The 27,509-nt window shown below is 28.5% G+C and overlaps 2 protein-coding genes across 2 annotated transcripts; both read left to right on the top strand.

Moving 5' to 3' along the window:
* The first annotated feature begins 20,750 nt into the window (after positions 1-20,750).
* LOC145089481 (putative receptor-like protein kinase At5g59700) lies at positions 20,751-24,531 on the top strand. Its single transcript, XM_079027914.1, has 2 exons — positions 20,751-21,689; positions 24,385-24,531. Exons 1-2 carry the CDS (start codon positions 20,751-20,753, stop codon positions 24,529-24,531), a joined length of 1,086 nt encoding a protein of 361 aa, XP_078884040.1.
* A 2,281-nt stretch (positions 24,532-26,812) lies between these two features.
* On the top strand, positions 26,813-27,280 carry LOC145089480 (F-box protein At2g02240-like). Its single transcript, XM_079027913.1, has 2 exons — positions 26,813-27,173; positions 27,267-27,280. The coding sequence occupies exons 1-2, from the start codon at positions 26,813-26,815 to the stop codon at positions 27,278-27,280; spliced, it is 375 nt and encodes a 124-aa protein (XP_078884039.1).
* Positions 27,281-27,509: the final 229 nt, after the last annotated feature.

Genomic DNA, 27,509 nt, shown 5'->3' with positions numbered 1-27,509 from the left:
GAATTGGGTCTTGAGTGCTTAGCCCATATTATGACTCACTTTAGATGATGTTTGGGCCCAAATAAATCAAAGTGTAATTTTTATGACCTAATAGGGCTAAATTAGTTGGTTGTGACCCATTAAGACCCAAAATATTATGTTTCATGTATATGGGTCCATTTAGGGCCCATTAGAGAGTTGTAGATTCAAGATGGATAAATTGGAAGTTTATTAGTCCATTAGGCCCAATAAGGAAATCCTAGTCCAAAATGGACTTAAATCGTGATTTCAAAGGTTTCCAATTCTTTGTTGACCATTTGTAGTGCTAGAATGAAGTATTTGATGAAGTTTTGTTGTTATAGAATAAGCATCATGCATGCTTTCATGTTATTGATTCATAGTTGTTATAAGTGTTGTAGTTACAAGGCCTCAAAATTCCTAGTTGTGACAAAAGCGTAAGAACTCAACGGATTCCCTTCTTTGTTTGTCTGATTTGAGGGAGAAGGTCTCGTTGAGTTCTTAATAACTAGAATATTTTTTATAAGTTCGTTGAAGAAGTTCTATATACTAACCAGGTCTTCCCTTCCTCTTTTGTTTGTCCACCACTTTTTATTTATAGTATACGTAATTATTATAAGATAAGAATAAATAAAATACGTAATAACTATAAAAAAACGTTCTGATACGTCTGTAAAAAATAGAAACTAACACTAGGAATGTTTGACGCATAGTATCAAGAATCATTATTATTTCGACACAAGAAAAGAATATTTCACACCCCTTTCTTGTGTCCTAGACTAGGAAAACGAATAACCCCTCCCAGAAATATTTGTTCCCTTCAATTATCTGTTCTATTTTGCGTTTACTTTTGTATAGGATCTAGCCGAAGTCCATTGTATTAGACTCAAATGCATTTTATGACATTTTAATATGCCAATAGCAACATAATAACATCACCCCAAATTTTTATAAAAAAAAACAAAAACAAAGAAAGAAGGGGTCAAGTCAAATAGTCTTCTTCACAATCTACATACTGTGGCTAGGAATGTGGTATAAGGAATTCTTGGCATCTTGTAGAAAAAGAGTATAAACAAACAAAAGGCTTTTTAGAATTTTATTTTTTATCATAGATAATCATAATTACTAAAAAAAATTGGTTCTTTTTACAAACTTGAGGTCGATAAATCCGCGATTCTAGAAATTCATTTCGAATAATTGAACCTTCTCGAACTGTTTCTCTTTATGAACCAAAAATATTTGTGCCAAAATAACAGATGCTAAGAAGAGCAAAAGGCCTTGTACATGTAATGGATCTTGAAGTACTATATTTGCATCTCCCTGACCAAATCCGCCCACATTAGGATTACTTGTCAACGGTTGCTCAAATTTGATAGATTCGCCTTCTGAAACAAGAAGTTCTGGCCCCGGAGGGACAATATCAACCACTTGACGTCCATACGATGCATCCGCTATGGTTAGTTCGTATCCCCCTTTTTCTTTTCGTAGGATTTTGCTTACTATACCGGATGCTGTAGCATTATAAACTGCATTGTTACTCTTGCTCCCGTCAGGATAAATCTGGTCCCTTCCCCTGTTTGCACCTACATATATGGGATATTTTAAGAAGAGAATGTCTTTCTTAGTAGCGGGGTCCGAGGAAAGAATAGGAAACGTGATTTCACTATATTTCTGACCAAGAACAGGGCCTATGACAAGAATATTTTTTTAATTTGGGCGATAGCTCCGAAAGATAGATTGCCAATCTTTTCTTTTATCTCGGGGGAAATACAATCGAGAGGGGCTAATTCAAAACCCTCAGGTAAAATAAGAACAACCCCCACATTTAAAGCCCCCTTTATTTTTTACCATTAGCAAGAACTTGTTTTAGTTGCATATCATAAGGAATTCGAACAATTGCTTCAAATACAGTATCGGGAAGTACCATTTGCGGAACCTCAATATCCACTGGTTTATTAGCTAAATGGCAATTGGCGCATACAATACGTCCAGTCGCTTCTTGTGGATTTTCATAGCCCTTCTGTGTAAAAATGGGATATTCATTTGAAATGGATGCACGAGTTATGATATATATCATGAGCGATACGGAAATTGATCGAGTAATCTATTCCTTTATCCAAGAAAAAATATTTCTAGTTTGCATGGTTCAACCATTGATCCCGAAAATTTATATAATAAATTAGGGTAGGTCACTAATGGAGTTTCCTATCCACGATTCTGTTATTTACTGGAATAACTTGATTGGATTAATATATAGGATGAATCTCCAGGATGGTTAGAAAGATAAAGAGTGAGTACGATTTTCAATGCTTTGCTTATATACAACTGCAAAGTAAGAAACATTCTAATTGGATTAGGTAGATAATTTTTCAGTCATTCATTGAATGATAAATCACTACAAGTGACGGAGATACGCGATTTAAATAACGGAAAATCCAATATTTGAAAATTGTATCTAGAATGACTGGAAAAGTGGAAACAAGCCCAGATATAATTTGCTCATTATGAACAAATCCAAAATCCTTGTAGATAAAGCCAATCATCAGTTTCCAACCATGGGGCGAATGAAATCTAATACATAAATCAGTTAATAAAAGAAGATAAAAAGATTTTATTGTGTCACTTAAGTTATATAGGAATTCCTGAACTCAAGAGTTAAGAATAACAAGTTCTTTATTACCCAAAAGAGAATAACCACTTAGAATAATGAAACATATTATATTTGTCGAGAAGTGTAGAATCGTATGAATACGACCCTCGTTGTGTATCTTGATTAATTGGATTGTTTCTTTGTGAATTCCTATAAGAAGGTTTTGTAGATGTGTCTCTGAGTATTCTTTAATCATTTCCTCTAAGAAGAGGAGTTCCTCTAATTCTATGAATTTTTCTAGAATACTATTTTCTTCAATATCATTCAAAAAAGGTTCAATTGCCTAGTATTCCACCAATTAGTAAACCATGATTCCATACTTTTTTAAAATGAGAGAGAAATCCACCAGGGCAAAAATACTATGGATGCAAGATATAAAAGAGGAGTGAATGCTTTCTTTTTTCCATTTTTTCATCTCTGAATTGTTAATGAACCTATCTCATTCGTCGACTATATATATATATATATATATATATATATATATATATATATATATATATATATAGGGAGATGTTATATTGAGAATGCAAAAAGGTTGAGAACGCGAGAATAATTGTGGACTAATCATTTTCTAAGTGTAATATTAGAATTTTAAAATTGCATTAATGAAATATTAAACTTAATTAAATGATTGTTTCCTATAATGTTGCAATCATTTATTTTAATTTTTTTACAAAAAGAATTATTTTTTTATTAATATAAAAAAAAATCAAATTGAATGAATTCTTTTCTAAAATTTAAGAATCCAAATTCTCTTTTTTTTTCCTACCAATTGAAATTCTAAATCACTTGATTTTTTTTCATATTTTCAAAAAAACTATTTTTATTCTATAATTTTATTGTATTTATTGATGTATGCATAATGTATGCATAATTTAAGTTTTTATAAAAATATGTTAATGGATATTTATTCTTTAACAAGTTAATGGTCTCATTCATGCGATTTTCATTCATAAATGAATTCTTTTGAGAATTTTATTTGAATTTGACCTTATTATGTTAATTATGAATGTATATAAACAAAAATAAACATTATAATGAATAAAGTACAGTAGTTATATTTATAAACGAATAAAACACTTTATACATAATTATACAATCCATACATAATAGTAATATTAATAAATGAATAAAACACTGAAAAAGGGAAAAGTTTCTCAAAATAAATATGATTAATATTTAAAGAATAAAATATAATTAGTAAAACAAAACAATTATATTCATAGATGATTCATGCATGATTACATATTATATATCCAACCTATATATATTCATAAATATTCATAAATGATGTATGCATAATTTGAGTTTTTAATACAAATTAATGGTTTGTATAATAAAAATATGTTAATGGATATTTATTCGTTAACAAGTTAATGGTCTGATTCATGTGATTTTCATTCATAAATGAATACTTTTGAAAACTTCATTTGACCTTATTATGTTAATTATGAATGTATATAAACAAAAATAAACATTATAATGAATAAAGTACAATAGTTAGATTTATAAATGAATAAAAGACTTTATACATAATTATACAATCCATATACAATAGTAATATTAATAACCGAATAAAACACCATAAAAAGGAAAAGTTTCTCAAAATAAATAAAAAATTAGAATAAACTATTCATACATGATTAATATGTAAAGAATTAAGTATAATTAATATAACAAAACAATTATATTTATAAATGTTTCATACATTATTACATATTGTACATGCAACCTACAATCATAAATGATTACAAAATTACAAATGAAAAAAATAACAACCAAAAATTATGAAAATATGGATCTTGATGCATGTCCAACCTATAAAGATTCATCTCGGTCACTGTTCTTTTTTTTTTTCTTAGATAAAGTGAATAAACCTACAAAAACAACAAATTAGTACCCAAACGAAAATAATTTGATTCATTTAACTATATAGAAACCACAAACACAATTTGTTATTTAATGTCATTTTAATAATATATTCTAAATTGCAATTCATGATGTAGTTACTTATAATTATAACAATATTCATAAAATGTTTTTTTGAAAACAATACCGACATTATTCACATATTACATTCCTACTCTAATAATGGATAAATAAAACAATCATTTTTGAAAAATAAATAAACCAAATAAAAAAAACTTGCATGAATTTTTATCATTGATCACAATCAAAGCCAAAGAATGTTTCCAAAAGGCCCGAGAACTAATGCAATTCGTTTTTTTCTTCTATTTTGTGTGTTACTGTTAGACGAGTAATTGCCTGACAAAAAAATAAACCAAAAAGAGGGAGAGAAACATGAAGAAAATATGAAGCACATATATCGCTCGTTTACCACATACGTATGTCATCAAATATATGGTTGTTTATATTACTAATTTCTACTATCGTCCATCAGTCGTCGAAAGCCCTTTTTCCGTCGTACTTTGCCACAAACAACCCCGATCGACACCTTCGTTGGTATGACCACTAGCTTGGCTGTTTTAGATGATTTGATTTTTACATGTTACCACGATGACTTATGGATTGATTTGAACCCTAATTGGATAGAAAGGAAAAAACGGCACTTGTGGAGAACCGGTTGAATTGTTTGGGCCAATATAAAATGATTAATGATCGTATAAATTAATGAATACGTTAGCTATTTTCAAGGAATGAAATAAAGAGACAATCAGTTTAATACCCTTATAATAAATTTAAATGTTACAAATTAATTCCCTTAGTTTCAAAGTTTACATAAATGGCACGTTCTCGCGTTCTCAATCTTTTGAGCGTTCTCGATTTAACTTACCTCTCTCTCTCTCTCTCTCTCTCTATATATATATATATATATATATATATATATATATATATATATATATATATATAGAGAGAGAGAGAGAGAGAGAGAGAGATGTTCAAGTTTTTAAACTAAGTATTGTGTTATTATATGCATTAATGTGGGCCAATCAAAATTAAATAAATAAATAGATAATTAAATAAATAAATAAGGGTAATGTATTAATTTGTTCAGCAACTTCTAAAAATAATCCCTTAAATCATGGGATTGACTTTTTTACCTAAATAATCCCACCCATAAAGCCCTAAGCGACCCTTTCTCACTCGTAAAGCTCGATCCATAGGCTATGGATGTTCTTGGTGTCGGGTCTCGTGCCCCAAGTGGTGAATGAATCGGAGGGGAGACAGGGGCAGAGCCAATCGGAGAGGGGCTGCAGCGTGGGAAAATGATGCAGGTTGGTCATCAATCATAGACTAGCAGTATAGCACCACCGTTTGCCATCAATCAACACTGTTCAGGCGCCGCCACACTCCGCCTCTCCCATCCATCGCAAAGCAGCTTCTCCTTTGTGGGTGCAGCTTCAACAGAGAACAATGAGGGGGAATCTAGAGGTGTTTGGCTTGTAGTTGCGGTTCCAAAGTAATCCGTCTCCTCATTCATTCTCCTCTTTTTTTGGTTATCGTCTTCAAATCACCATCACCGCCGGTTGTCATGGCCGCCGACCATTGCTGCAGATGGATTGGTTTGGTTGTATTTGTATATGGCTTGGCTTAGCTGCTTCTAATCTAATTGCTGAAATATCCATCATGCAAGTTTCACTTTCAGTCTTTTTTTTAATTCTTTCTAGAAGCCTCAAAGTGCTTCACATTCATTTATTTCAAAATTTTGTTGATTTTCGGCTGTTTTTTTATTTGTCTGATTAAAAAGTCTGAATACATTGCTCAAGAGTGTTGTGTTTTTTTTTTTTTTTTTTTTTTTTTTTTTTTTTTTTGTAAAGGTTTGTGTTCTTAAGACATTGCTTTACAAACACGGTTTTCACTAAAATTTTGTGGGATTTGGAGAGTAATGTTTGCACTTCAGTTTTGTTATAATTGGATTTAGATTTTTCAAAGTTTAGTATTTTGATAGAAAGAAAATGAAAATGGATGCAATAATGTGGTAGATTTTAAGCACTACTGCAAAATCATAGTGTTCACTTTTTTTTGTTGTTTCACTTTGGCATTAGATAAAATGGTAGCTGTTGCATTCATTATATATGGCAGGCTCGGATGGGATTTAATCTTAATCATCACGAGTTGTAGTAGTAGGTATCAGGATTAAGAGTTTCAATCAACTGATGACTTTGTTTAAACAATAAATTAACAAATACTTAGCATGATATTGACTTTGTTTAAACAATAAATATAACAGTTAAACAAAATTAAAAAATACGTGATCAATGAGATTCTAAATGCTGACAGGGTTAAGAAAATGAAGTAGAACAAAGATTGGTAAATATTTTTCTTGTTATTTCAGATCCTGTTTGGCTTTCTGTACAACGAGATTCAATGAGTGATTTTTTACTTGCATTTGGTATTTGACAATTACAAAAATTTGTTGCTGGCTTAATATCTTTCTTGTTATTTCAGATCCTGTTTGGCTTTCTGCACATTGTGAATCTTGGAATAATCTTATTCATTTATGTAGATGATTCAATGGATGATATTGGTGAGATTCCAATTCTATTGGAACGCAATGACGAATTCCAATTCTGTTGGAATGGCATGACGAATTCTAATTCTGTTGGAATCACATAAGTTGATGCTTGAAGAACAGTCCACATTATTCTTTTAGAATGTATTAGTCGTTGTTAGATTTTGATGTTTTCTTCCCCATTTTGATTTTTTTTAGTTTTATTCTTTAAAAATAAATGTATTTCTTAACAATTGTTACCCGTATTCTATAAGAAATAATGTATTTTTTGTTTTTACTCTTCAATTGATTGTTCAAGATTTTGTTATTCTACAACAAGTTGTTATTCTTCAAGAAGTTTTTCAAGTCATCATCAAGAAATAGGTTCGAGAATATTTTTATTATTTATGTTTCAAGAATATTTTTATTTTTGAATATAGTCATAAACACATTCTGTCAAAATGTCCGAATTAAAAGAATTATAATTCGTAAAATCGGATATTTAAAAATTAATAGAATCTATGATCCTTTAAAAAAAGCAATTTTCCTTTATTAAATCTATATTAATTGACTAAATTACCCTTGTAATTAATTAAGATGGTTTTTTCAATTATATTTAATTCAATAATATATATTAATCACTTTCTTAAAATAAGTAGATTTGATTGGCCCACATTTATGCATACAATAACACAATAATTACTTTTAACAAAAGAACATAAACATATATATATATATATATATATATATATATATATATATATATATATATATATATATATATATATATATACAAGTCCAAATAAAAATAAGGATTATTACGAATTTTTAGGGTCTTTGCTTCAACAATTAATAACTACCTAAATTAAATTCCCGAATTTTTAAGAAAATCCTGTATATTATTTTGTTACTTGCTTTCCCTGTTTCTTAATTTCCATCGGTACTAATTGAAAAATCGACAACGATAGGTGTCAGCTAGGGTTCTAGGAGGAGCAAGAAAGATTGTCGCCTGATTCTTCTTCCTAAAAAAATGACGATGTCTTGATTCTTCTTCCTCGATTTTGTGCTCTCATCTTTGACGAACTGTCTACTCGATGCCTATCACAAAAAAATTCCCTGTTTAAATATACAACTTGATTCTTTAGGTTTGTTTTTCAATCCTTATTTTTGCATTTCTACTGCCCTTTACTTTATTATTTTATTTGTATGATCCTATTTTTGGTTTTTGTTCATATCATCATCATCATTATATATTAAGCCATTTGAATTTTATGTAATGATGTTCATTAGTACTATACAAATTTATTGGTAATTAAGTTGTTGAATACAATGTATCTATTCCAGATTTGTATATAGGATCATTAGTTCAATATGCATTTCGTTAATTTGATTTGATTCATTACACAAGTTTCTGGAATTAATTTTATCTCTTATATCATATTAATTATATGGTCGAACAATTTAAAATTACTAATTGTTCGCTTATAAGTTCATATGGATTTATGGATTTTAAATTAAAAGTACCAATTGTTCTATTATAAGTTCATGATATTTGTTTCCATTATGTTCGATTCCAAAACGTTGACCTATGATCATGGTTTTTTTAACCATTATTATTATTATTATTATTATTATTATTATTATTATTTAAGCTTGATTTGTATTTGATTTCTATAAACCATCATGAAGTAATTGCTTGAACTTTTGTATATTTATGTATAGTCTTTCTATATTAGCATCTTTAATTTAAAGTTTCTTGACTTATCAACTTATGAAATTTATGCGGTAATGAATTTGTAATATTTTATGGAGAATCCTTGAATGAAACCTTTTATTTACTTTATTGCTTTTGTTGATATTCTAACATGAATATCAATTTATTGTATTACGAATCTGTAAGATCCGGATTACTAGGTATCTTATTTTAATTATTTATTTTGAGTTTTATGGAGGGACTCAGCGAGTTGACGCTCAGACTCGCCGAGTAGGATCGCGAATTCTGGTTTGGATTAATGATCAAACTCGACGAGTCGATGCGTGGACTCGGCGAGTCCGCGCTGTAAAATGAAACCCTAAATCTCAGGCCCTGAGCCCTATTCAAAGGCCCTTATGGCCGTCATTTGCAGCCACTACTCCCTTGAGAAAACCCTAGAGAGAGCAAGAGAGCTTAGAGTGCATTTTGGAGGCTAATTATTCATCCTTTGGTGTAACCTTGCAAGAAGGAGTGAGAAAATCCAAGCTAGATCGATTGTGGAGCTTGGATCTATGTTGTTCACACTGAGATTCACGTTTTGAGGTACAAGTTCCTTCCCATTTCGTGTATTTGAAAGATTCCTTGAATCTAGGGTTTCCTTTGCACCATTTTGAGTTAGATTGTGAACCATATGATGTCCCTTTGGGTGTAGATGATAGATCTGGACCTTGAGAGGTCCAAAAGGTCCCAAGCTTCCAGCTTTATGAGGTTTCATGTGAGCCTTGAGAGTAGAACCCCATTTTAAAGGTTATTTCTCCATTTTTTGGTCTTATAAGCATTGCATGAACGTAACGTTTGAACCTTTACGTGACTTTCGAGTGTTAGAAGGTTAGATCTACTAGTTGGAGAAGCAGATCTGACCTTAGAAGATCGTTTGAGTGTTTTCATGGGAGGAACTCGCCAAGCCCATAAGGGGACTCGATGAGTTGAGTCGGGTTGCCCCGCGATTTGCAACCTGTGATAACCCGTTGAGTGTAGGGTTGACTCAGCGAGTCGAGTGAGGACCAAGGGCGAAGAGGACATGCATGGACTCGCCGAGTCACACGAGTGTACTCGACGAGTCTGGTCAAAGTTTGACCATTGACTTTTGTTGACTTTTAGGGTTTGGTCAACAATTGGACTTGTGGATCATTTGAAGGGTAAAATGGTCTTTTAGCCTTCTTAGAGGACATGGAAGAGACTAGTCTAGCCTGGAGAGTTGTTATGGATTTGAGATAATTGTTTATGTGTTTAGGCGGAGGCTAGATCAGTGGATACGTGTGCGAGATTATCCGAGATATCCGAGGTGAGTCTTCTCACTAATACATTACCTAGAGTGGTATCTAAGTGTATACCGAAGGGTCTTGTGTGCTATGTGTATGTTTGAGATTATGTGCTTTGATATATGTGTGCTATGAATTGTGTAGACCGGACCGGAGGGTCTAACGATATAGACCGGACCGAAGGGTCCAACAAGCTATGACCGGACCGGAGGGTCCAACGAGCTACGAGACTGGAGGGTCCCGCTGAGACACATTAACTGAATGGTCGTACTGTGGCCTTAAGTGGCGTATGTGTTGTATGTGGTATTTTGGGGAACTCACTAAGCTTTTATGCTTACAATTGTTGTGTTATGTGTTTCAGGTCCTAGTGATGATTGCGAGAAGGCGCCGACATGATCCGTAGACACTTGTGGAGTTTATGTTTTGAGATTCTAGGATATGTTTTGTGATGATAACATTTGATACATTATGTTTTGACATTATTTTATGAGTAAATGTATGTTTTAAAAATGAAAATTTGTTTTGAAAATTTACATTGTTACATAATCTTATATACATCATATTGTTTATGTTGTTATTCTATTATGAATTTTTGCTTACATGTTTATGTATATATATATTCTGTTATGAATTTGTACATACAACTTATTCTTTATTTATTTATTTATTTATTTTTTATACTTTCAACTTAAGAACTCTAAAAACAAAGGTAGTGAAGACCAAAAAGTGAAGAATAAAAGAAATTTAGTTGAATAGATAGAACTTGTGTAATTTTTTTGTCTTTAAGTTATATGTATAATTATTTATACATTAATCATTCTATGTGATTATTTTATTATCATCTTTGTATATATAAATTTCTTTTTAGATCATTATTCATTGAAGAATCTTTTATGTTATTAATTCGTATCAATTTTTTTATAATAGTATATATATATATATATATATATATATATATATATATATATATATATATATATATATATATATATAGGGGAGGGTTAATGCAAAAATGCAAATAATTTGTGAAAATGCGAAAACAAAAAAAACCTATGATATTGTGTTACCTCAACATTATATTTTGGAAAATAATTCATCCAAACATTGAAATACATGATGAAAATCAATGATAGATGAGAAATTGTTAAATATTAGCAAAGTATGATTTTTAATATTTTTATTATGAAAACATGAATTTAAAAATGATTAAGGACTTGAAAAAAAAATATAATTATCAAAACTGTCTTTAAAACATGTGTTTGATTTTCATAAGATAAAATATGTTTTCGCGTTTTCGCAAGATATTGATATTTTTGCATGAACCTACTTATATATATATATATATATATATATATATATATATATATATATATATATATATATATATATATATATACACACACACACGGTTAAAACTCGTGGAACCCACGGGTGTTGATTTTTAATTGAATTTAAAAATAAATTATTTAATAAAATAATATTTCTTTAATTTAGAAAACTTATGAATTTTAATATTGTATTTTTAAATAACATTTTGATTCATAAATATTTAATTACAAAGTAAATGATAAGTATTTAATTAGAAATGTAGATTTTTGAAAGCCCTTAGGTTACAGACGATTGTTATGTGATTCGAATAAATATCAATTCACAAATTAAATAATAATAAATTAGTAAATAAATGGTAATTTTAAATTATGCCAATTAATAATTTACATATTTATGTTATTTGTCTTTAAGTTTATAACTTAATTCTATAATGTAATCAATATTTAATATGTTTCGATGATATTTATGACGAGTTGTTTAGAAAAAAAAGAGTGATTAAAAATGTTGATAATGTGTAATGATATATAAATTATATTTACTTATAATTGTGGACAATAATATATAAAATGATATTAGTAAATTTAAATGGCATTTTAAATTGTAGTGAAATACATAAAACATTATCACTAACAATATAGTAACAACTTTAAAACACGTAAGTTAGCATAAAAAGTACCTAATTTATTGTACTAAGAAGATACCTTCAAATCATTATATCATACATACTTATAAAGCTAACATTTTTTTTTGAATCTCATGCATTTGAAACCCTCTTTTTTAACTTTCTCAAACCACATTCATTTGAAACCCTCTTTTTTAACTAATGCAACTCAAAAGTTTTCTTAATTATGATTTAACACTCAAAAGTTTTATAACTTATATTATGTTTAATTAGCATTTAGTGAAAAGTTTACTATAAAAAGGTCAATCTTTTGTGTCTTTTGTGTTATATAAAATCTTACATGTAAGAAGGATTTGAAGATATTGTGATTCAAAAGTTTTCATATAGTTGAAGCATTCACGATCCAAATATAATGATTTGAAGGTAATTGTAATATGATTTTTTCTTTCAACCAAAACAAATGAAGCTTTTCTATTCTTTCTTTATATTTAGTTTCTCATTTAATCTTTATATGTGATTTGTGTGTATTACTCAATCTTGAATGTGACTCTCCAAACATCAATGTTTTGCTTGGAATATCTTTCGGATTTTTCTTTTTCAAGAAAAATATTTTGATTGCAGGTTAGTGAAGAATTGTCATCAAGTTTCTATGGTTGAATAATGTTAAATGAAGAAAGAAGACTCATAAAATGGATATAGGTTTCTTTGTTTGAGCAAAGTTGACGAATGTTAGTTTTTTCTTTTTATTTAAATGTATGTTTATGTAACATCTTTATTTATATATTCAACCACCCAATGCTCTTATTTATTTGGTTGTAGTTTTTTTATTTTGATTATGTTTATTTTCTATTATTTTTTTGTTGGGTTATCCTACACAACATATTTAAAAGACAATATTTAAAAAATAATATAATTTTGAACATTTGATATGTAGTTATCATAGACTTATCATGATATGTTCTTCATATGAAAGTAATTTATCCATATTATTACGAAAATAATTACATATGACATTTACGAATATATATATATATATATATATATATATATATATATATATATATATATATATTATATGTGATTTGTTTAACATGTATATGCACCTATGTATGTTATAAATTTATAATTAAATATCTTTACGTTTAATAATTGAAGAGATTAAAATGATGCATCAAAACCAATTATTTAGACGACTATAATAATAATAATAATAATAATAATAATAATAATAATAATAATAATAATAATAATAATAATATATAATAATACATTTCCAAGTACGGTATTTATTTGAAACTCACACTACAACTCAAGAGTACTCTAATTTATGTATATTTATTAGTTACAACTCAAGAGTTTTTAACTTATGATTATTAATTAGTAATCAATAATAACTTTTTATTTTCCTTTCTTTTATAAGGTTGTAAAGTTTTGCTCATTAAAAACATTAATGTATTTGAAGAGATTTGTGATTTAAATATGAAGAGTTAATATAAATGTTATAATAGTTGTTTCAGTGTTTTATGTTATTAAAAGTTATACTGTTTATTTTTCATATTTTTTATTATTCGTTATATATATATATATATATATATATATATATATATATATATATATATATATATATATAATACAAATGTTATAATAGATGTTTTTTATTTTATGTTACTAAAAATTGTAGTTCATATTTTTGTTCATACGTTTTGTTATCCGTTATATTATCATTCATTTGATATATAATGTACACAATTTTAAACTATTTATAAAATTATCAAATAATTGTATATATCACAATAACTTAAAAATTAAACTATAATGTTTAATAAAACTAATATGTTAACTATATATTTGCTTTACTACTAACATTTTGTTTCAAAGTAAAAATATTAAATAATAATTTGCTAAAAGCTATTATTTTTACTATATAATTCTATTTTCGCACGACGCGTGGTGATTCGACTAGTATACTTATAAAGCTTGCATTTTTTCTTGAACCACATTCATTTGAAACTCCCATGCATTTTTTCCTTTCACCACATTCATTTGAAACTCCCATGACTTTTCAATTTCTTTCTAATAATTATTATAAGTTGGTTAATAAGGTTAAATAAATATCAAACCTAAAGTGTAATCATATATAAACTAAATTTCAATATTAAAAAAATATATTTTCTTCTACTTATAAAGTTTGTTTTTAACTTTTAACATATTATACTTAATTTATTAGGTATAATATGTTGTATGTAAACCATTATCATTTTAAAACTACAACTTTTGATCAATTTGTATAAAATACTTAAATTGTTAATTTAAATATAACCTTACATGATCAACTTAAATATAAATTTTAGTTCAACTTAAACAACCTAAAGTATATTTTGTAAATAGTAAAAAGTGATAAATTGTAGTGTCTTTCTAATAATGATTATAAATTGGTTAATAAGGATAAATAAGTATTAAACCTAAAGTGTAATAAAAAATAAACTAAATTTCAATGCATTTTTTCTTGAACCACATTTATTTGAAACTTCGATGCATTTTTTCCTTTTACCACATTCATTTGAAACTCTCATGACTTTTCAATTTCTTTCTAATAATTATTATAAGTTGGTTAATAAGGTTAAAAAAATATCAAACCTAAAGTGTAATCATATATAAACTAAATTTCAGTATTAAAAAAAGTATATTTTCTTCTACTTATAAAGTTTGTTTTTAACTTTTATCATATTATACTTAATTTATTAGGTCTAATATGTTGTATGTAAACCATTATCATTTTAAAGCTACAACTTTTGATCAATTTATATAAAATACTTAAATTGTTAATTTAAATATAACTTTACAGGATCAACTTAAATATAAAATTTAGTCAAAGAATATTTTGTAAATAGTTAAAAGTGATAAATTGTAGTGTCTTTCTAATAATGATTATAAATTGGTTAACAAGGATAAATAAGTATCAAACCTAAAGTGTAATAAAAAATAAACTAAATTTCAATATTAAAATAATATTTTTAGTTCTACGTATAAAGTTATGTCTTTAACTTTTAACATATTATACTTAATTTATTAGATTTAATATGTTGTTGTATGTAAACCATTATCAGTTTAAAGATACAATTTTTAAACTGTATGGACAAAATACTTAAATTGTTAATTTAAATATAACATTATAGTGTCAACTTCAATATAAATTTCAGTTCCACTTAAAAAAAAAACCGAAAGAATATTTTATGAATAGTGAAAACTGATAAATTGTAGTGTTAAATGCAAAAACTAAATTGTAATATAAATTCATTAAAATATTTCCTAAAGATATTTTTATAATCGTTAAAAATTTTGAAATAAGTAGCTTAAAATAACTTACAATAACAATAGTTAAAAATAACTCTATATAAATGATTTTATTGTTACCTTTAAAATAAAAAAAAATTGTTTGATGTTTTAAATAATTACACTGATAGAAATTAAAACGTTAAACAAATAAATTTTAAAAATGAATTAAAAATAACAACAACTATAAATAATATTAAACTATATATTATATTTAATTTTATTCATAAGTAACCTCTAGGTAGAGGTCATTCAAAAGATTGAGATTATACAGTATTAATAGATGTATATATTATCATATAATTCAAAATAATCAATATACTATATCAACTTAGTATACGCATTATTATATCAAATTTAACATTATTATTGTTATATTTAGAAAAACATATATTTATAAAGATTTCAGCTATATAGATGTTTCTACGCAACGTGCAGGTATTCGCCTAGTGTCTATGGAGAGTTTGCATACCAATAAGCCTAATGCAAAATCATTTATAAGAATCAGATAAATCATGAGATTCTGGTTCAAACAAATTAGGTTAAAAACCGTTTGCTAGCGTCGATTGCAAATCGAGACAAAGGTTGTGAAATTGGAAGTGTTAATAAAATTAAACACATCCTTCCATCTATTGTTCATATTTCTTGATTACAAAACCAGGTAATGGAAATAAATTAGGATTTATAAACGTAAATATTTTAAAATTGAAGGTGTTACCTATGTAATTGTGGAGTAGTTCTTATTGGGATCGATACCTTCAAATTTGGGGGTAATGTGTTAGTCATTTCCATCTCCTCGAAATCCCATTGATCTCTGAGCAAGACAAACAACACAAATGAAAGATTAATAAAACCAAGATCTAATTGAGATGAGTATTTAGAAGATGACGATGGTTTACAAAAAACTATGACCTATTCAGAGGCGACTTGTTCAACAAGATAACACAATACAGATAACATAGAGAAGAAGAGGAATTCAACATTAAGTTGGTACATATATATATATATATATATATATATATATATATATATATATATATATACATATATATATATATATATATATATATATATATATATATATATATATATTAAATATTAACGTATTTTAATCAAGTCTTATACTCTGATTTTTTTAGGATTCCGTTTTAAATCTTGCGAGATTTTTCGTAAATTTGGTTGATTTGCTGTTTGAGTTTCCTAAATAATAATCATTTCAGTGAAAGACATTAATTTGGATACATTATATTTTAATATTTTAATTTTGAAGTCTCTTAATGAATAGTTTTTATTTTATTTATTTTATTTTTTTATTGGACCACTTTTTTTATTTTTTAATAATTTGGCTCTATTTATATTTCTAATTAGTTTTTTAATAATCTGTTTGTTTTGTGTCATTGATTTGTGAGTCTTTCTGTATACGTGTACATCCACCGCTCCAAAAAGCTATACGTGTCACACCACATGCTCTTCCAAACTATCCATCATTACTTTCTATGCTGTCTCCCACTTTTCCTCTTTTCTTCGTCCTTCGTCCCGACAGTGGAACCACCGACTTCAGTTCTTGCCACAAGATTTCTCCATGGGTTCTCTCAATTCCTTTGGTTGTTGGAGCTGATATTGGCTGTTCGGTTTTAGGAATTCCTAATCTGTTGTATGACAATTATGAAGTCTAAGCACGTACAGTTATACAACATACATATATAACATTGAAAGTACAATACTATAATGAGAAAAAAATTAAAAATCCGAACTTTGATTTCTTCATGAAAGTATAATGCTAGGTTCTCTTTGGTAGAAAAAAATATCATAACTGGTCCATGTGGCATAAAAAACACATAACAGTAAAATACAATGCTATAAAGCATACTTTCATGCTAGCATAAAAAACAAATGTGAATTGCCTTGCATCTTTACATTTATATTCGCTTTTGCCTATTCAAACAAATGTCAATTCATTTATGTTAACTGTTTTTTCAAATGATGCAAATTTACGGTTGATATAGCAATGAGATGGAAGAATAGTAATAAACATAAGTTAAAGAAGAACAATGAAATAACACAGCTGATGTGCTTAGCAGATGTGTGAACCAAAAGCATATTCCCAGAAGAATTGATCAAAAGGGTGCAGAAAGATAAGTCAAATGACAATAAAGTATGATTGATTATGATTGATATATATGTAATCTCATCTTTTCTAACCATAATTGCTGGGATTTATTTAAATAGTCAAAAGTTAAAAAAAGTATTATAATTTTTTATGGAATATATGGAAATTTTTATTGAATACATGGAATATATATTTTGATTTCGAATTGCAGGGAGTATTTATTCTTTAAAATATGCAATCTTATCTTTGTGTTTTAAATATGAAATCCCTGATTTTTTATGTTTTTAAATGCATATAAAATGAGTGAAGGTGTTTTCGGAAATTGAGTTTAAAATGGAAAGCAAATCACGTTCCTGATTTGCTGAGTTGGGAGTTTAATGGAGTAAATGGACATTTTTGGAAATTCACATAGACATTTAAGCGGGAAAATTCGATTTGGGGAGGCTGAATGATTGCCACGTGGCGTTTTGATACTGTTTTATTAGAATAGGATATATATATATATATATATATATATATATATATATATATATATATATATATATATATATGTCATAAACCTTACAATCAATCCCCATGGCATGTACCAAATAATTAAAAAAAAAAATCATATAGTTTTTCTGGGAAAAGACGAAGGGTAAAAATCACATCTTGGTTTCCATCTTCAATGATCTGGATTTTCATCATCACTAATTGTTTGTTTTCTTACACAATCAAACCCTTTAGACTCGAACCCTAAATTCCAAAAACCTAACATAATTAACCGTTAGAAGTTATATGGATAATTGCTTGTGTGCCTGCCTTCTATTGTGCTTTATTCACATCTGTCTATACACAAAACCACATACATATACAATCATTGTATATCCCAAAATGATAAATATTAATCTCTAAATCAAAATTTGAAAAAAATTCAAATTGAAATGATAAGGATGTAGATAAGCACTTTCTTACTTTTATAAAATCACGTGGTATTTATAAACTTTTGTGTGTACGCATATATGATATTATAATAGGTATGTAATTTTGTTTTGTTTGCATATTCTTTCTTACATTTACTAAAACCACGTAGCATTTAGCAAATCTTGGTGTATGATATAGGTGTTTGCATATCCTGCACACGTATGTTTGACAAAATGCCACGATGAAGTGTGTCTAGGTGAAGTGTGTCTAGGTGTTTAAAGTTTTTTTATAGACGGATGTGTATACAGATATTTCAGAATGTTTTGCATACACATTTGAGATAATAAGGATTTTTTATTTTTTTTATTTTTTTATTTTTATTTTTTAAATTTTTATTGATGTACACATATACGATAGTTAACAAAAGGATATAATAGTCATTTGACAAAAAATATTTAAAAAATACTAAAAATAAAAATTTGAATAAATATGTCATTTTGAAAGTTACAAAGGATATATATGATATTAAGTTTGGCAACTATTGATATATGACTTTTTTATTTTATTTTTTTACAATAAAATATGACAATATTTTTGTATGTCATAAAATTTATAATGGATTGTATACTTTTTGACAGAAAATCGTGGTTGTCGGAAGTCATTATAGTATTTCACAAAGGACGACATGTACATTTTATGACAATCTTGTTTGTCCGTAATAAAATCATTGTGTTGTAATTCATATGTAGTTGAAGATCTTTTTCCAAATAGTGAATAATGATTAGGATATTACTAAATACTATAATGATTTTATTAACGCATAATAATAATAACAATAATAATAATAATAAATTTCTCAAAAAATGATCAAAAGTACTAAAAGAAAAATATTATTATTAATAATAATTGATATAATAATATACTTAATAATAGTTTTAATAATAAGGTAAGAATATTTTAATAATATGGATGATAATAATAAAAATTTGAATAATAATAATAATAATAATAATAATAATAATAATAATAATAATAATAATAATGTGGGACTATAACCCATTTGGTAGAAGTTTGTCTCTTAAATTAGAGGTCTCGACCTGTAATCTAGGTGTTGATAGTTTTATTATGCTATTTTCTAACCTTCAAAAATAATAATAATAATAATAATAATAATAATAATAACAATAATAATAATAAAAGTTCACAAAAATAAGATATATAAAATGATTAGATTAATTGTAAAGTTAGTAATACTAAGAACAATAAATAATTAAAATATTAATATTAGATCATTTTTATTTGAATTATTTTGGTCGGAAGAAGTTGGGAAAATTCAGTTGGAGGAAAATGATATTTCTTATTTTAGTGTTCTGTATTAGAAATTTATGACAAATTTCTCAGGAAATATCCAATTAATGTTGATTATTTTGGTCGTAAAATGGTCCGAAAGTTCAATCACATTTCCAACCGTTTCAAACTTTATCAATATTTTATCTTGGGTTTCATCTGTGTTGGGATTTTTTAGCAATCTCCCATGCTTTTTTTTTCTTTAAACTTTTTGTAGGATTTAAAATGTGATTCAAGCAGTATTATTTATAGGTTCCCAACAAAAGAGTTTTTATGCAAGCCTAGGAGAGATAAAAAGTAGGATCTGTAGTCCTAGTAAAGGGGTTTCTCTTCCATGTCAGTTTGTCAAGTCCTTATCTCGAATACGAATTCCCTTAAACTCCGTTTGAACCAGCTAACTAAACACGCCACGAGAAAAAGTCAGCCATATATAATAAATGTTCCTAGTGTTATTTGACTCTTTCATGGTTGATCCACAGGCTTTGTTGTTCTGTTTAAAAATTACAACCGAGAGTATGAGATATGCATCACATCGTTGTAAAGGCAAATAAACAAGGTTTATAACTAATAAATAATCACAAAAAAGGACAGTATTACCAAGTCCAGATTAATGTTCGGTTTGTGAAACTCCAAATACGTATTTTATTGTGGTAGCTTCAACATTTCATTACTAGTTTTATCCCACTCTTCCACCTATTATATGTCTTGCAAAGAAAAATTATACAAGATACAACACTTGACTTTAAAGAACTTCTTCCTAGTGGTCCTTGCACCTATTACATGTCTTGCTAAGTTGCTATATATGATAAAATATACATAATACAACATTTGACTTTTAAACGACTTGATGCTAGTCAACCTTTATAAGATTCTCTAAGCCACAACCACTATAGGTACGCGCTTCTAAGCAAACTGGGTTCTATATATAATATATATTCACAGGAAAGATGATACTACCATTAACCATACATAATCTTCAATATAAAAAAGAATGTCTTCGGTGATAAACCTAGAAAAATGTCGAATTCCACTGAATGAGATCATTTGTGCCACAAAAAACTTCAGTTTAGAAGCTGTAGTCGGAGACGGTGGATTTGGTATGGTCTACAGAGGACGGCTCTCTAACCACTGGGAAAACCAGCTAGTAGCCATCAAACGCCTTGATGGTAATCTTTATCAAGGAAACAAAGAGTTTCATAATGAACTCAAGTTGGTTTCAAGTTTCAACCATACAAACATCATCCCATTCGTTGGCTACTGTGATGATGGAAAAGAGAAAATTATAGTTTACAAGTATGCTACAAACAGAAGCCTTGATTATCACCTCCAAGACCCAAATATGAGGCGTTGCCTAACATGGGCACAACGCCTGAAGATATGCTTGGGGGCAGCAAGAGGTTTAAAGTACCTTCACTCAGGTGTTGGGGAACACAGGAGAGTAATTCATAGAGATATGAAGAGTGCAAATATTTTGTTAGATGAAAGTATGGAAGCCAAAATATGTGATTTTGGTTTGTCAAGATTAGGTCCAAGAAATCAGCCACAGACCTATATCCGTACAAAGCCTTCTGGTACAAGGTATTACATTGATCCAATTTACAACGAAAGAGGTAGGCTCTCTAAAGAGTCTGACATTTACTCATTTGGAGTCGTAATGTTTGAAATGTCGAGTGGGACGATGGCTTATGAAAAGCGGTTTGGAGATGCTAAGGAAAGATATCTAATCGACATAGTTAGAAGCCACTATGACGACCATAAACTTGTTGGCGGACTTGAAAAGTTAATGGATCCCTTTATCCGAGGTCATATTAATATGAGTTCCTTTGAAAAATTTAATGAAGTTGCACATGAGTGCATTAACTTGGACTTAAGGAAACGCCCTACGTTGGATAGGATCATCAAGACGATTGGGGAAGCAATGAATATTCAAGTAAGTCTTTTACTCAATATTATCAAGGAAATATATTTTCATAGCAAGATTGAAAACTATCATGCCTGGATCATATATATATATATATATATATATATATATATATATATATATATATATATATATATATATATATATATATATATATATATATATATATATGGTTAGTTTCATGTAATACAGCCTAATTTTGTGAGACCGTGAGACGTATTTTTTTATTTTATTTATTTATTTTTTATTTTTTTTAGTTAATTCAAGTTCCGAAAATAATATTTAAAAAAAGAATTTTTGGATTTTTCCATTTATTTTGCATTTAAATTTTTTTTAGAATATGTACAGCGTAATATTTTATTAGAATATTTCACGTATTTTTCAAAAAAATAGAATTTTTTTTAGTTAATTCAAGTTCCGAAAATAATATTTAAAACAAGAATTTTTAGATTTTTCCATTTATTTTGCATTTTAAAATTATTTTTAGAATAGTCTCAAATGAATCTGAACACACACACATATATATATATATATATATATATATATATATATATATATATATATATATATATATATATATATATATATATATAATAGTGTATCACTAAAAATATATATAGATTTGTTCTTGTATTGTACATGTCTCCAAACCAAAACATCTTATTTAATTCCTCCATAAACTCATTCTAGCCACAGATTTTCAGGTAACTTCAACTGCTTCATAGTTCTAAATGAGTCCATTTATTCTTTTTACTAATCACTTAATCCATAAACTGATACGATTTCCAGTAATATAGTGGGTACTTGCCATTGTCCAATTTGTTTATGAACAAGTATACATCCTGGAATGACAAACCAATGAATTAACCCAAAAAGCTGGTCATGAATTAGGAAATGGAATGATATTAGAAAGTGAATGTCAGTCATTTTTTAATGTTGCTATTTGCAATCATTACTTGTTATGCGGGCACTACAAGAAATTGTAACACATGAATAGGAATAGTGTTTTAAACCAATTATTTCCAATGAACAATAATAACTTCTTACTTAAAAAATAAATAAAAAATTCAAAAAAAAAAAAAGATAAACACCAAATCGAATCTACTCCTGAATTATTCATTCTTTAAGGAGAGAGAACAACACATGATACCGTTGGACTAGAAGCTATTTGATAACAAAAAACTCAAATGATTATGTATAAACTCAAGATTCAATTCAAACTCTTACAAGAACATAAAATAACACTACAAGAAACCAAGGCAATACAAAATTAAATATATTCACAAGTGAATATTAAATGGTATACTTATATATGATTATTAATATATGATGTATTCATATATTACTTTTAATATATGTCTACTCACAAGTAATTATTCATATATGACTTATGCCAAAGATTGTGGCAATGACGGTGATGTGGGCGGGTGGTTGTAGTGGTACCAATGGTTATAGTAGCATAGGTAACGTTGGTGTTTAGTGGCACTTGTAATGGTGGTCACACTTATTGGAGACGGTAGCGTTAATGGTGGTAATGGTAGCAGAGGTGGCGAAAGAGGGAAGTTGTAGCGATGCTGGCAGTAGAGGTGGTGATGATTGCGATAGTGGTAGTAACATGGGTGGTAGTAGTAAGAATAGATATTGTAGAGGTGGTGGGGGAGGTCCCAATGATATACCCTTCCGGTCACTAAAACGTCAACTCGCCGGTGGCTTTGGAGCTTTGCAACAATAATGAAGGAATGTGTGATCCAACTTCATTTCGCGGTCTCAAATATTTTTCATTCTATGATGAAGTTCTCTCTCTCTCTCTCTCTCTCTCATCTTATATATATATATATATATATATATATATATATATATATATATATATATATATATATAGGGGATAGGGAATATACATTACAGCCCCACCTAAGCTTAGGTACTAAACCTCTAAAATATGTCGTTTTAACATGCTAAATATAACCGGTTTGGTTTCACTTGGTAAATATATCATTCTTCATAACATTTCTTTCTTTCATTATCGTTTTATCATCTCCGTTTTCATTCCTCAATTATCGTTTATTTCTTCATCCAAGTGAACATTACTAAACCCTAAACCTAAACCTAAACCCTAAATTTTAAACCCTAAACACTAAAGCTAAACCCTAAACCCTAAATCTAAACACTAAACCCTAAACCCTAACCCTAAACCCTAAACCCTAAACCCTAAACCTTAACCCTAAACATAAACCTAAACCCTACACCCTAAACTCGAAACCCAAAACCCTTTTGTATCGATCTTGAATTTACATCTTGAAGTATTAATCGTGAATCCATTAAACGTAATCTTTATATAGTAAAACAATTTATTTTCAAGAGGTTTAGTACCTAAGCGGTGGGGCTGTAATGTATATTCCTTTTTCCCATATATATATATATATATATATATATATATATATATATATATATATATATATATATATATAGACACACAAACACACACGACGTTTCTACTGAGTATCTGAAAAAAATAGAGTTTTTTAGATTCAACCTCAACTAGTATACTAGCATGGCGAGATATGACTAATCGTAAATCATTATATTATTGCAGAGATGTATAATCATATATGATTATACGTGTTTATACATATATGCCTAATATAATGATTATACATATATGTTTGTTCACAAAATAATTAATCTTATATGGTTGTTGGTGGAGGAGGAGGTGGTGGTGATAGAGGTGACAAAGGTGAAAATGGTTGTGTCGGTTGGTGGCGGAGGTGGTGGTAGTGATGATGGCGGTGACGGTTGCGATGGTGGGGAAGTGGCAGGGGAAAAAAAAGAAAAAAGCTATTTGGAATATTAAACTTTAAATTAAAATAATGTACAACCTAGAAATAACTAAAAGAAAGATGGATAGATTAATTTATCGAAAATACATGGGATGTTGAATTGGATGCATGATTTTATCAATTGCAAAACATTCATCATAATCAATACGTTTTTTGTTATCCTTTTTTCCACTATAGTTTTTTAGAGCTAACTTTACTCATGTTATTATGACTATTTACCCTAAAAACGCAACACCACTGCAACTTTGTGTTATTAGATGTTGTGTTATTAGGATGTGGTAACGGGAACGAGAGGTAACACCCAATCAAATCACCGTTTTCCTCTTATTCTCTCTATCTCTCTAATTTTAACACCATGCTATAACATTTAATAACATAGGGAACACCACCCCAACTTTATGTTATAACATGTAATAACATAGGAAATCGTTGCCCACACCTAATAGCCTTATAACCTTAATTAATTCATGCAAGCAACATAACCAAAATATCATTGATAGAGGTTATTCCACGCCATTTGTAATAAGTATTTCGGTGTTTTCGGAAGGCCAACTACCCGAGATACTATCCCTAAAGTCCATGGATATGTGTTGAGTTGACCAATGTAGATAGTATTCAACTCGGTGGCAGATTCCAATTCCATTTGGAAGTTTTTTATGCCTTCGGATTACCGTGAAGTCTTCATTGGGAAGCAATTTCTTCGCTGGTTTTTGGTTCCAAAAGTAGCTTTAATGCTGTTTAGGCTATCTATATCAGTACAATGCCAACTAATTTTGCATATATGTGACATCAGTTTTGCAATAAACGTCTACATCAATACAATATTCATAATTCTAAGAAAATTGTTCAAATATATTTGTAATTACTATAAATCTCTTAAGATTTAAGATTTAAATATTAATGTAACGTCGAGTGAATAAATTGTTATCACTTCTTGATTTTCAGGTAGTTGATTCGAGTGAATAAATTGTTTTGTAACGTCGAAATTTCATACAAATTTTTGGAAAATGAATTTGTTTATTTAACGAATATGGACCATTTATGAAACTTATTAAAATAAATACTACTTAGGGAGCTTAAATGTAAAATTAAAAAATAACAGGGATAAGTAAATGATAATGAGTAGTAAAGTTCCTTATTTTTACCCGAATTATGACTTCCTTATTTTAAGGGATTATCAGTTCCTTATTTTAAAGGATTTTGACGGATTTGATTGTTATACGGGGACTTTATTAGAGTGAATATGTTAAGTTTTGAAAATCACATAAAATAAGATATTAGTTACAATGTCACATGAGCAGTATATGTAATGTAATCGACATAATATATGAAGGAATGGCAAATTAGGAATTTAACATTGAAGGATGATTGTTGTTGAAATCTATATGTCGCAGTTAGGAGTGTTTTATTAGAATGGTAGATTAAATATATAGTTTAAAATATATAGTATAAATATAACATTAAATATAGGAAGATAAGACTTGCAAGGTTTTCAACTTTAGAAAGAACTGGCTTGGAAATAGTGGAAACATGGCATTGCAAAAGTTTTGAAAGCCAGATGGTCTTATCGGACTCACATTTTCCATTATCAGACTCATATATCATCCTTTTGATATGTTATTTCCCTTTTCCTTGTAAAATACGTCTACATATCCTCTTCGATCTGTGTGCCCGTTAAATTGCATGAAACTATAAAGACTTTCCAAAATACAACTCATGAAACATTTAAAAAAAATTAATACCTTGCTTGATAAGGAAAATGTTTTCTTTCTATTTAATTGTTGAACATGGCTTCTCTAAGATTTGGTCTCTCATTATTCCATAACAGTGCTTCCAGCTAGATAGGGAGAGTGGGAAAAGGTGTTATATGCTGGGGGCAAAAGAGCTATCAATTGCATGGAAAGATGAACCTCGCTATTGGGATTGGCAACATATACCTGAATCAAGGTCTCCCTCACCCTTTTATACAAAAATAAATATATAACAAGTTATAGTATATTTCACATGCATTTCACCAAGACTTGAAACAAATATTACAATTTGTTTCCCACCTAAGAAGAGATTCGATCTCTATCTTTGATCTATGCAAAAGACAATGAATGTCCTCTTAATTTTCAATATATATCCAAATTGAACAGCTCTAGCAAAGCAAAGTATGGTCCTAATGGGAGTATGATCTAACTGATGATTGTATACACAACCATCCACATATGTTTCCTATTGTGTAGGTTTGCGGAGGTGTGCATACTTAAACACGTATGTTGGCTTGCAATCCATGGCAAAATTTCATCTGCAATGCTGTCACCAAACAATCCATATGTTGCATATCTCATTTTTCGAACTACTAGCGATTGCAGGGGACTTTCTGTGCCAGCAAAAACAAGGGTGAGCTTTGGTGGGATAAGAATGGAGACCGAAGGTGTGTATCTTCTAAGACCAAGGGTTAGTAGTAGAATATTGAATCTGGAAGAAACATGTATGTATCCTTATAAACGCAAGGATGGGTGGATGGAATTGAAGTTGGGAGAATTCGCATGCAATGAAGGAGATGATGGGGAGGTTGAGATGGTGTTTGAGGAGGTTAAGCATTTAAACTGGAAAAATGGTCTTATCGTGGAAGGCATCGAGATTCGAACTAACAGAATCCACAATGAAAGTTATTTTTTACGAGACTTTTTACTAGTAAGTTTATTTATGTGTTGTTTGTATATGTTGCCTATTTACAATTTGTTTTAAACTTTTGATATAGTGCCACCATTGTAAAAACTTATGGCAAGAGGCTCTACATTAATAGTTTTTTTTTTTTTTTCAAAATTTTAAAACTCATTTATTTGAAAATTTTGGGTGATAGCAAAACAAGTTAAGCACTTCAAACAAATATTAAAAACAAACATCGGTGAGCTTGCAGAAATAACAAATTTGAACAACGTAAATCAAAAGAACACAATATTTAATGTGGTTCGGTCAAGGTGACCTACGTCCACAAAAAAAC

The sequence above is a fragment of the Lactuca serriola genome, chromosome 2, assembly GCF_051521515.1.
Source record: "Lactuca serriola cultivar US96UC23 chromosome 2, Lser_US96UC23_V15, whole genome shotgun sequence".
Taxonomy (NCBI): domain Eukaryota; kingdom Viridiplantae; phylum Streptophyta; class Magnoliopsida; order Asterales; family Asteraceae; genus Lactuca; species Lactuca serriola.
The sequence above is the reverse complement of the archived record's forward strand: the minus strand, read 5'-3'. Positions and strand labels throughout refer to the sequence as shown.

Bases quoted from the DNA above. Each gene is read 5' to 3' on its own strand.
- LOC145089481 (XM_079027914.1), top strand. From the start codon at position 20,751: ATGTCTTCGGTGATAAACCTAGAAAAATGTCGAATTCCACTGAATGAG. The intron at 21,690-24,384 runs GTAAGTCTTTTA...TTGTTGGTGGAG, and splicing joins GGGAAGCAATGAATATTCAA to GAGGAGGTGGTGGTGATAGA.
- LOC145089480 (XM_079027913.1), top strand. From the start codon at position 26,813: ATGCTGTCACCAAACAATCCATATGTTGCATATCTCATTTTTCGAACT.